This window comes from Alexandromys fortis, unplaced genomic scaffold, assembly GCF_014885135.2.
Source record: "Alexandromys fortis isolate MF-2015 unplaced genomic scaffold, M_Fortis_MF-2015_v1.1 scaffold_288, whole genome shotgun sequence".
NCBI classification, from domain to species: domain Eukaryota; kingdom Metazoa; phylum Chordata; class Mammalia; order Rodentia; family Cricetidae; genus Alexandromys; species Alexandromys fortis.
Window position 1 is genome coordinate 316538 of NW_026068171.1, and position 12389 is coordinate 328926.

The 12389-nt window shown below is 37.2% G+C and overlaps 1 protein-coding gene across 1 annotated transcript; it reads right to left on the reverse strand.

Moving 5' to 3' along the window:
* Positions 1-4146: 4146 nt before the first annotated feature.
* Agtr2 (angiotensin II receptor type 2) lies at positions 4147-8426 on the reverse strand. Its single transcript, XM_050128370.1, has 3 exons — positions 8269-8426; positions 8055-8114; positions 4147-6891 (listed from the first exon to the last, which is right to left on the reverse strand). The coding sequence occupies exon 3, from the start codon at positions 6852-6854 to the stop codon at positions 5763-5765; it is 1092 nt and encodes a 363-aa protein (XP_049984327.1). The 5' UTR covers positions 6855-6891; positions 8055-8114; positions 8269-8426; the 3' UTR covers positions 4147-5762.
* Between the last annotated feature and the right edge of the window lie 3963 nt (positions 8427-12389).

The window sequence follows — 12389 nt, forward strand, 5'->3', positions numbered from 1 at the left end:
CATTTGCATGCAAAATTCGAGAAGTCGTTGTTTTTTACCGCTGAGTAGTACTCTAATGTGTATATATTCCACATTTTCTTCATCCATTCTTCCATTAAAGGGCATCTAGGCTGTTTCCAGGTTCTGGCTATTACAAATATTGCTGCTATGAACATAGTTGAACAAATGCTTTTGACATTTGATAGGGCGTCTCTTGGGTATATTTTAGTTTTGAAGGCTGGAATTCCAAGATCTGAGTGCCAGCATGATGAAGTTCTGGTGAAGATTCTCTTTCCAGGTGGTGGCCTTCTCACTCTTATTTATATGACCTTTTCTTTGTGTACGTGGAGAAAAATGGTAGTGGTGGGTAGAAGATAAATTTTTTCTTATAACGCTATCAAACTTAGATTTTTTTGGACCACCAATTATGATTTATTTCATCCTGAATTACTTCCAGATACCTAAATACAGTTGTATTGAATATTACTGATTCAACTGGAATTTGGATTGGGAGACTACATAATAACATATCCCCAAGTAGGAGTAAAAAATATTATTTCAAAGTAGTTATTTACAAACATTTCAAGCTGTTATGGATCAAAAAATGATCATTGTTAAAATTTTTATAGTGGTAATTATCACTCCAGAGCTGTACGGGAAGTAATCTTGACTTCAGAAAAGACTTAGAATGGTTTCAATCTTTTCAGAAAAGGGAGGTCTGTATGCATCCTCTATGCACTAAAATGTTGAGCTTGGGTTCTGGGGAGTGTGGAGCTCCTGAAAATAAGGGAATCAAGAGCTAGACCTTCTAAGAAGCTCCAAGCTCTTACTGTGTAGTCTCTGTGTTAAGACAGTCCCTACTTCTGTCATCAAGAAGACACACCATGGAGCTGATCAAAAGGCAAGAATACTGACTGCTCTTCCAGGGCCCTGGAGTTGGATCTCTAAAAATCACATGGTGGCTCACAACCTCCAGTTATTTTAGTTCCATGGGATTCAAAAATGTCTTCTGTCCTGTGGGCACCAGACATGCAAGTGGTGTGCAGATATCATGAAGACAAAACACCCAATACACATTTTAAGAGGACAACATCAACCACATTACCCTTAATATGAGATACTTTTTTGTATTGATAATAAGTTTAATATGTAACTCTGGTAGCTTAGAAGAGAATTTTTAAAAGAAGGAGAGAACCAGTGTTTGATATGGTATGTCCTTCCTGCTGGAGTTCAGATGTTTGTTACTGGCTACATGCATGTGCTTAAAGAATTAAATATTTAAGTCCACATCAAATATGGCATACATAAGTTGTAAATAATTGTTTATGTTATAGGAGAAAGAAAAAGAATTTTCTTGCACTTTTTTCGGTTGTCTGATACATGCATTACTTCCAAGCTGCTTAAGTGGTAAAGGGAAGGGATCTGCACCAAACTACAGAGCCATCTAATCTCATGTGGACCTATTGCTGAAGAATAGCAACAGCACATTAATAAAATTATTCATATATATATCAATAAATAAAATTACATAAGTATGTATAAATATACAAATGTATATACATAATATATAAAATTATGATAATAGCCAGCTAATAAAATTGTATTTCCCAACACTTTCCATTATTAAGCAATGGTAATCAGGTGTGGTCTCATGGATTGCTTAAAGTCCTGATGGTTTTAGAACTTTATAGAAGAGAAGAACTAAATGGGGAGAAAGTTGACTAGTAAACCAGATGGAAGTACTGTGTCAAAATATTTAAAATATTAAATTACTATTTCACAGGGTGATGAATGGCATATTTGGTATATAATAAACTAAAAGGAAAAAATGAGCATGCATATCACATCTTATCCAAAATAAACTTTGTAATGTGGTTATCATCTATGGCTAATTTTAAATAGTTGAAATTTTCATTAAGTACTGACTTTATAAGGAATACATGTCAATTAGTTCTCATCTTAGAAAGAATTCTCTCATCCGGGTGTGGGGGAGAGAAAACTGTCTCTTTCCAAAGATGCTCAATTTTCTAAGTATACAGGCCACCTTTTCAATTCAGCTCTGAAGCATGGGTGAGGCTGCAGTGACAACTTAGTGAATTTCTGTTGGGTGTGAAAGTTAGCAGTGCTAATGCAGTTCATCTGCAAATCAGCAAAATAACTAATATATTCTACTTTTTGTTCCAATCCTTTTGTGCTCCAGTCACCCTGTGTGTTCATTAATTTTGTTGAGTTCGTGGTTCTCTTTTGTTGAGAAGTGAGGTCACGAGATAATTATCCAGGCTCTGATGCCTGTGACAGAAAGAGACAGGCTAGAATTGGCTTACCTTCATATTTGGAAGCAGGGTTCAAACAGATTAGAACTTATTTTTTAAAGGATGCTATTTAGCTTATTTGATTTAGGCCATATTTCTAGTTCACAATAGAAACATATTTTCTGTAAATTGCAAGAAACATCTCTGATAACCAAAGGTAATCTCTTATCAGAGATAAACTCCAGATCAACATATTTCTTCCTCAAAAAAATGTTTCAGAATCCTGACTTGCTTTGTGTGTAACATACTACTAGTTACTCCATGTGGCTCTGTGAGGCCTAGGGCACAAGATGGGAAACGTTCAAAAACAAGAGAGAAAGCCTTCTCTAGAAACCTCCTCAGTTATCGTCTTAAGTGAAAGTACATCACCTGCCTAGAAACATTTGAATCAGTTATGTTTGGGACAAAAGTTGAAAAACTACGTACAAGTGTCTCTAAAATACTTGATAGCTTGGGACTGATATGAAAGACACTAAATGCTTCTCTGGGGTTGCCCATTTGTTCTGTTTTATATGTCAGTTAGGGATAATGTTCTGTGCTGCAGTTTATTTGCAACATGAGAATACCTGAGTCATAAGATAAAAGTAGGATAGTGCATACAAAATAACACCTGCCACACAATGTTCAGCTCACAGGTAAAATCTTGATAAACAGCAAAATGGGAAAAATAAGTTCTTCATGTGGTCTCAATAGGTCACCTGAATTTTACACTTCAAAGAAGAAAGTGGATATTTGCATGCAGAAACATACCTTCAGTCAGAATTCATATATTTTTGCATTACCTGTTCAGTTTACATTTCTTACTTGCAGAAAAACTAGGAAAATATGCTTTGGGGTGGGATTCATTACTGACCTCGTATGGAAGTAGAGATCATTTTTTTGTTGTTGTTACTATTATTTTATTTCATTCGTGTAACTGTTCTGCCTGCTTATATGTCTGTGCACCTTGTGCATGACTGGTGCCTGTGGCTGCCAGAAAAGGGTGTTAATCCCCTGGAACTGGAGTTACAGTCCCTTCTAAGCTGACATGTGGGTACTGATAATTGAACCTGGATCCTTTGAAAGAGAAGCTGGTGGTCTTAACATCTGAGCCATCTCCTGAGCCCCAGAAACCAGTCTTTAAAAATCCAAAAAAAAAAAAAGGATTAAGAAAAGTCCCAGGAAATGGAGGGGAAGGTATATAGAGCAGTTAGGACTGTGGTAGAGAAAATAACATGGGCTGAATGTTGACAATCTATATGCTAAAGCCTACTTTGCACTTCTGTGCCTGTCACTTGCTTGGTTTGATGTGGGAGTGATTTCTTATTAATAAAGAAACTGCCTAGGCCCATTTGATAGGCCAACCCTTAGGTAGGCAGAGAAAACAGAACAGGATTCTGGGAGAAAGCTGAGTCGAGGAGTCGCCATGATTCTCCCACTCCAGACAGACGCAGGTTAAGATCCTCCCTGGTAAGCCAGCTCGTGGGCTACACAGAATATTAGAAATGGGTTAGAACAATATGTAAGAGCTAGCCAATAAGAAGCTGAAACTATCCGGGCCAGGCAGTGTTTGAAAGAATACAGTTTCCGTGTAATTATTTCGGGCATAAGCTAGCCATGTTGGCGGCCGGGTGCCGGGGACGCAGCCCTGCCGCTCCTATTTCAACATTGGTTGACACATTTGTCATTTGAACCCCAAGGAGGTATCAGAATTCATTTCCAACATCCTCTTTCCATATGCCTGTCTAATATTGACCTGAATGAGTAATGATGCAAGCTGAAATTGAGAAGTATGAATCGTGATTTTTCTGGATGATACTAAGAGGCGATAAGAGTCTACACCTAGAGAAAGTTAAAACAAATAACACACATGGACTCCCAATAATGATTTTATTTTTATAAGAAGTTGTGTAAGATTATTTAAAACACAAAGTTGTAACTGATTACACATTTAACTATTTGTTTTTACTGAAAGAATATGATTACATGAAATCAGGGCTTTCCCAGGAAGGGGTGTGAGAGGATTCTTCAAACTAAAAGCCTGGAATCTGATAGAGATGTTGAGTTTCCATAACTTTAAATCAACCTCATAGTTCAGCATTGGTCCAGGAAGGTCTTAGGTAGCCTGGTATAATATGGGGCAGTCAGAGAATGAAATCTGAAACTTGTGAGTTAATATTCATTCTCGAGTTTGGGTAAGCTTCAGGTAACTCAGTTTCAGGTAATCTCCTCTAACGTAGGAGATGTACTCATGTTGAGAATGAAGTCTATGGATCTGTGTTTGATTTAAATCACTCTCACAGACTATTATACATTTTGGAACTGTGCCCAAAGACGCAGGTTCAAACATTTTTTGTGGCAGGAATGCCTTTCTCTGACAAGTTCCTTGTAGCACACCAAACTTACCATTTGTTGGTTCTCTTTGCCCCTAAGAAGGCATCAAAATTCCATTCTGACATAACCTTTTCCTATGCCAGTTTTCAGTCTATTATGAAGTTAAGGAATTAAAGAATCCTCTCTATTTTTCAGGGTCAAAGAGATATTTTGGGACGCAGCCCAGAACAAAAGCATGAATAATTAAACCCAAGTCACCATTGAATATATCAAAGCACCACAGTCAAAAGGTTAAAAATGTAAAAAGTGACCTTTACATAGTGTAATAATACACAGAGTTTTGTGCTGTATTCAAAAATCATCAGAAGAGAATAGAAAGCTTTAAACAATCGTCAAAATGGATTAAAAGTTTTCAAAGTATATATATTCAGTTTAATGTGTAGTAAAATATTTTTTCATTGCATTTCTCTGTTACTAAGTAGTGTACTTTCTAAACCTACAGGACTAAGCTAAAAAATGCATCTAATTTAATCTACATTCTTAGACCTACTCCGTGTGTAGCTGTATAGCAAGTACAAAGCTATACTCAAGTGAAATGAAAAAGAAACACAACATACAATTTTTTTTAAAAGGAGAAACCATACACTAAGAGACCGAATCAACTACTCCCTACATAAGGAATATATAGAAAAGTATATCATGCTAAACTTAGTGTCCACCTCTCATGGTATATTGTACAATAAGCAATATAAGAAGTTAAAACTGGCCCTTGTTAAAAGAGAACGAAAAATCTGATGAAAGTGGACATAAAACTCCACTAAGAAATGCCAGCATTTTCCAGGGAGAAATCTAAAACTCCAAATCACCATTCATAATTTTTTATCAATTACAGTTGAGATCATTCCCCCCAATTATTTCTATATTATAGATATAGCTCACCCATGACAATGGTGTGCCAAAGGGCCAGAAAAACAAGGCAGAATCATTGAAAACTGGTGGGGTATAAAAGTTTTCAGTTATATTTGGTTTTCCATTCTGGGGAAGTAAGCAAAGATTAGACAAGGCAAAGAAACAGATTATACTGGTGCCACTTAAAGATTATTTGTATGGGCTTCCAAACCAATAGCTAAGCTGGTTACATGCATCCCATGAACAAGTTTAAGACACAAAGGTGTCCATTTCTCTAAGAGAACTACTTTTTCTGCATGACATAGTCTCTCTCTTGCCTTGGATCCAAGTAATCGGAACCCTGAACACACTGCGCAGCTTCTGTTGGAAGCGGTTTCCAACAAAGCAATACAGAAAAGGATTAACACAGCTGTTGGTGAATCCCAGAAGGATGGCAAAAGGAAGTGCCAGGTCAATGACTGCTATGACTCCACAGTTATTAATGATACCCATCCAGGCCAGAGCATCCAGGAAGGTCAGAACATGGAAGGGAAGCCAGCAAATGATGAAGGCCAACACAACAGCAGCTGCCATCTTCAATACTTGGTCACGGGTTATTCTGTTCTTTCCATAGCTATTGGTCTTCAGCAGGTGTTTTCTGATTCCAAAGTAACACGTTGCTATGAATATTAAAGGAATAATAAAACCAAGAATATTTTTCATTAAGGCAATCCCAGCAGACCACTGGGCATATTTCTCAGGTGGGAAAGCCATAATACAAGCATTCACGCCTAAATATTCAATGGTTCTGACATCTCGGAAATAAAATGTTGGCAGTGAGGACAGACAGGCCATACACCAGATAAGGGGCACTACATAAGATGCTTGCCAGGGATTCCTTCTTTGAGACAGAAAGGGGTAGATAACCGATTGGTACCTATCAACACTCATGCAGGTAATGAAAAAAATGCTGGCAAACATGTTCAGGGTCAGAAAAGAACCAAACACTTTGCACATCACAGGTCCAAAGAGCCAGTCATATCTGTAAGAGTAATAGGATGCCCAGAGAGGAAGGGTGGCCAAAAGGAGTAAATCAGCCACAGCCAGATTGAAAATGTAAATGCTGGAAACCTTTTTAGGGCCCTTTTGACAACAAAACAGCGAGACCACAACAATATTAACAGCAAACCCAATGACGAAAATGATGTAGTAGAGAACAGGAATTGCTTCCAAATGCTTATCTGATGGCTTGTGCGAGCAGTTAAAGGTGGACTCATTGGTGCCAGATATGTTGAGACTATAAAAAGGCAGGCTGCTGGTGATGTTTTTGCTGGTAGCGGCAAAACTGAAGTTGTCCTTCATATTGAATTGTCAGCGTCTCCTAGTTCTCACGTCTTCTCTGGGGGAGAAAAGTAGAACGCTTAATGCACATCTAAAACCTATTTGAGTCATAAGCATTTTGAAAATTTGTTAAAGGTCATAATAAGGTAAGCATCTGTAGCAAACATTATAAAATAGCACCATGCCTGAAAATAGGACTATTACCTCTTGAGGGAAAAAAAAATCAACATTTTCTCAGTAGTATTAGACTGAAAATTCTGAGCAAAACTTTTTGTCTTTCTATCCTTTCATGTCTTTGAAACATCTAGAGAGAAATTAATAGCTTAAAAGTTAGTGAGGTAGGGATTCTATGAGACAAATAAGAAGGAGTCCAAAGACAACTTGAAAGTTTAAAAACAGAGGCTTATTTCTCCATTTGCTTCCTAGAAATCTCACTGCTACCCGCTGCTTCACAGAGCAATGCTTAACTTGTTAAATACAAATTGTTACAGACATGGAAAATATGAGTAACACAAGCTATAGGAAAAAAAGGTAAGTGTACAAAGAACTGAAAGAATATATGGAAAAAGTATATTAGGATAGAGAGTCAGGGTTGGTCTTTGCTAGTGGAAAATAATCTGTTTATTTACATTCCCCTTGTTTTCACTATAACAAGAAGAAACTTTGGATATGTATGTTTCTTAAAGCCTTTACCTCAAAATTTTGATAGTAATGCTGGTTTTCAATATGGATATTTAAATCTGATCTCTCTCATAGGAAACAAATTAATTTTCACTTTAATTACAAGACAAAGAAAACAAAACCACAAAACAGTTATAGCTTTGGTTGCTCAATTAAATCAGAATTTAACATCAGTGTCTAATTATGATATAGTCTCACCATTTTTTCTTTGCTATCTTTTCAGTTTAACAAAATTAGATAATCATTCCTTTCCAGCATTAAGGACAGTGTTCAGGAGGGAGGGGGGCTGGTGTTTTTTTTTTCTTTACACCAGCCATATTATTTTGAAACAAAAGAAAACTAAAGATAAACATACAAGCAGAAAAACTATAATACCAGATAGTTTCAAAGTACATACAAGCAAATACTCAATTTAGAATGTAACCACCAGAAAACGTCCTAAGAAACGGCAAACTGTCATTTCTGTCAAACGCCCATTCTTTTGTATGATCTTCCAAATCAACATGAAAGAAGCAAAAATAAATCCCACTAAAGACTTACTAATTGCCAGTGTTTAAAGCAGTTATCATAAATCAGCTTACTTAGCTCCCACACGCACTCCTGTAAGAGAAACAGCAATTAAAGAATTAAGGCATTCTGCAAAATGCAGTGTTAAAATACAGGAAAAAGATCCGTTCGTCCATGCACACAAGCAGTTTTTATTGCTGTATGTTCTCCTTCCCAACTCAAGCGTGTATAAATTGTTCTGACTTACCTTTAAAATTCAGGCTGAAGAAAGCTTTTAGTTCTGTGCTCCCTCCATCCTTAGACTCTGAGATGCAACTGCACCAGACCTCTGGTTTCCCTCTTATATATTCGCTCTGTCCACTGGGGAGCCTTCAACCTACATAATTCTGAGGCTGACTTATGAACACTTGCCAGCTTTCCAGAGGGGTTTTTTTTCTGGCTGCAAAACATTAATCTGAAATTCTCATGTCTCCAATCATAACAGCTCATTCAAATAAATCTCAGACAAAAAAAAAATGAAGTTTCCACAAATGTGCTAGAGAATTTTAAACTCAGGGGCTTACTTTAAGAGAAGAATATAAATTTTAGCAAAATTTTCTTTTTCTGTTTTCTTGATCATGGCATTTTAAAACAAGTTAAGGAATAGGGAGACTAAAGAGTTTACTCTAGTAGCAATCTTTGTTCACAAACATCTTTTAGAGCCTTAAGAACATTTTGAAATTTTTACCCCTGTTTATTAAAGAATGGTAGCAATTTTACTTGAAGTCTATAACTTTTAAGTTTTCTACCTTCCTTTGAAACATTTTGGTTGTCCTGCTTCTGAAGGTAGAGGATAGAAAAGATAAATTTTCCTGTAACAATAAAAAGGTTTTAACAATTAGTGCCTCTGTTCATGTGACTCGGTCACAACTGTAGCTCATATAGATAACAACAAGGTAAAAAAATAATTAGCTGTTATTGTAGACTGCTGCTGCTGATGATGATGATGAGGATGATGATGATGATGATGATATTCTGATTGTTTTCCCTTTTGTGGAAGGATGATCACCTTCACACAATCCAGCAGCAGCAAGAGTGAGAAAATGAATACGGTCCAAAAGAAGGATAATGCCAGTTGACAGTAAATGCTTTCTTTGTGCCTGAAGCTGTGTTGTGTACTTCATGCTCAATCGTTCAACAGAGAGGCACCATAGCACACTGTAAGAAATGGCCTCTGAGGTACATCCACTCGGCTTCATCAGTCAAGTTCTGCCAGATCTAAATTCTATGAAGGCAGTCACATTACTTTCCTTCTTCAAGTATCTTCTGGCTTGTCTGAGAAATGGGGATGATATTAATTATTCATATCACAAAGTTACTAAGATTAAATAAATTACACTTAGAGTACTTAAAATGATGCCCAATACATAGCAGATGCCCTTATAAAGTATTACTATTATTGCCCCTTTACAAATCAGGAAACACAGGGTGACAGAGTTTAAATAAATTCTCTGAGGTCCCACAGCTATTATGAGGACATGTGAATTTCGGGAAAAGTAAACTCATGTCAGAGATCATGTTTTGTAATCTTTACACCGATAGCTGCTCCTTTCATCTCTCCTTTTGCTGAGCAAAGGAGATACATGCAGCATTTGCAGACAATCTCATTGCTGACAGTTAAAAAGTTATTACAAAAGCACAAAAAAGAAGAAATTATGATGGATTGCTATACAAGGGAAAGTATCCTTCTTCAATCTATTAGCATAATGGAGATCAGGGAAGAGAAATGTGTGGTTGGGCAATTTTCTATAGTTACTGCAGATAATCAGGTAACCCACAACACTATAAACAGCTGTGTGATTCCAATGATCCTGTGGATCCTATTGTTCAAAGAAGCAGGCAATAGTACGTTGGTAGTACAGTAGTGAGCATTATTGCCTCTCAAATTACAAGGAAAGGAATATATCATTGTCTTTAAAAGATAGCACAAAGGTATGAAGTTCAGTAGAACAAGAGAAGTGATCATAGGTAAGAAAGGACAAAATTACACATGTCACCAGAAGTAGCAGACAGCTTGTGACCTCTGCTTCTACCTTGATAATAAAGTAAATCCTACAACACATAAGCATATAGAATCAGTAAGGGTTGCTTAGCATAGCCTGAAATATACAGTAAGCTCTAAAGGCTTGAGGGCATCATTGTAGCGTTTCTTTTGATTTAATAGGTTTGGATATTGGCCAAATGCACACACACAAACACACACACACATACACACACAACAATTTGTTAAATCTCAAAATATTTCTGTCTTATGATCTGGACAGATTCAGGTAGAAGCTCTGTTCAAATAATGGAAACCTGATGTCTGGGAAACAAAAGACTGGGCACATATGTTTATCGGCAGGAGAGTTGAAAGGAGAATGAGTTTCATTCTTTGTTTAAGCCTGGTTTCTGCCTTCATTGCAAATGTTTGTTTTTGCAACATACAGGGAATTTTCCAGGCCAGAGCCTCTGAGTAGTCACAGTGGGTCAGATTCCCACCCTGTTCTAGTTCGAGCCTCACCACCTTGTGCCCCCTTGCAAAGAAATGATCAGGCAGTTAGCTATAAACTTTAGAGAGAGACAAAAACTTGCAGGCTGGCCTCCAGAAGAAGTAACCTTGAACACTCTCTGAAAGCAGGGGACCTTGTCTAGTGCTTTCATTCTTCCTTATAGTAAGTTCTGTCATNNATATATATCCCAGAAGATTCAAAACACCTTTACTTTGTTTCTTAATAATTTTAGAGGATAAATTTTCACAAGTCAAAGAAAAAGGTATAACTGCAAGGAATTAAGAAGGAAAGAAAAAAAAGAATAGCAATAATATTGACACCACTCAAAGCAAAAACAAAAAAAAGTACAGCATATTATAGATTCAGCAATGAACTCCCAGTTAAGCCAACAACGTAAATACACTTGAGAGTCCAATAAATGTCGGTTATGGGAAGCAATACAGCATAAGAAAAAATACCACTCTCCTGGGGACTGGATAATTTTTTTTTCACTTGAAGATTGAGTTTAAAAGCTTTGGGTCATTTGAATAAATTATGCAGCTCTTAAGAACAGATTTAACAATAGTAAATCACATCATTTTTTTTTTCTGAGAACCTGTTTGTTCTTGAAAGATTTACTTAACAGTATTTTTTTTAAAGGACTTGTGGTTTTTGTCTTAAGATTTTTTACTTTATGTGTACGAGTGTTTTTCCTTCATGTATGAGTGCACCATGTGCCTGCAGTGCCTACAGAGGTCAGAAGAGGGCATTGGATCCCATAGAACGAGAATTACAGATGCCTATGAGTTGCCACGTAATCAAACCTTGATTTTCTGCAGGAGCAACAAGTGTTCTTAACCGTTAAGCCATGCCTCTAGCCCCAGGACCAGAATGTGTGTGTGTGTGTGTGTGTGTGTGTGTGTGTGTGTGTGTGTGTGTGTGTGTCTGTGTGTCTGTGTGTCTGTGTCTGTGTATATTTTTGAGAGTTTTTTTTTTCTCCAATGATGAAGGATACAAAGTACACGGGAAAAAATCAGTTTCCCCTTTTTACCCTCCTCCCCACACAGAGCATACTTCCAAAGAGAAAATGAAAATACAAATGTAAAGTTGCACTGGTGTAGAGGTGAGCATTAGAGATGCATTGTTTTTCAGAGCTATCTCCCCTATCCCAGACATCTCTGAGTTCCTATTCAGACCAACAGCCCTCGTACTCCCAAATTTCACATCCACTCTCACTCATACACGGGCACCCAGAAGCACACTTCCCAGCAGTCTTCATTCAACTCCTATATCCATAGGCAAGCTCTACTCTAACTGTCCCTTTTCCAGACCTGAGGACCCCTGCAGGCAAGGACTTAACATAGTGCTTATAAGCAGGGTGTCCTTCCTCACGTATAATCTTTGGGTCTTTATTTGAATTCCAGTACAAAAAGAATAGGGATTTTTTTTTTAGAATGAGACAGAATACACTCTATCCAGAGCTAGTGGTTAAATTGGCCATTTTTGAAAAAGCAACCTAAAAATAGGAGTAAACTGACCAACGTGAGTTATTATTTGTTCCGAGTTAACTATCTTCCCAGGCCGAACACAAGGGTTGACTGAAGGGCTATTAAAGCACTTAGCAAGGTGGAATACGTAGCAAGATGACTGACTGACTGACTGACTGACTGACTGACTTAATGTGTCCCTGAGACCAATTGCTTCCAGCTGAATCTCGTGTCAAAATCAGAAATGAACGCTCTATTTATCTTACCCTTGAAGGCACCTGCAGGCCCAAGCATTAGATTTCAATCAGGGTCTCGCAGAAGGGACCCTACTTCCATCAAATGACATTTCAGGTGCTATATAATTATACTGG

Bases quoted from the DNA above. Each gene is read 5' to 3' on its own strand.
- Agtr2 (XM_050128370.1), bottom strand. From the start codon at position 6,854: ATGAAGGACAACTTCAGTTTTGCCGCTACCAGCAAAAACATCACCAGC.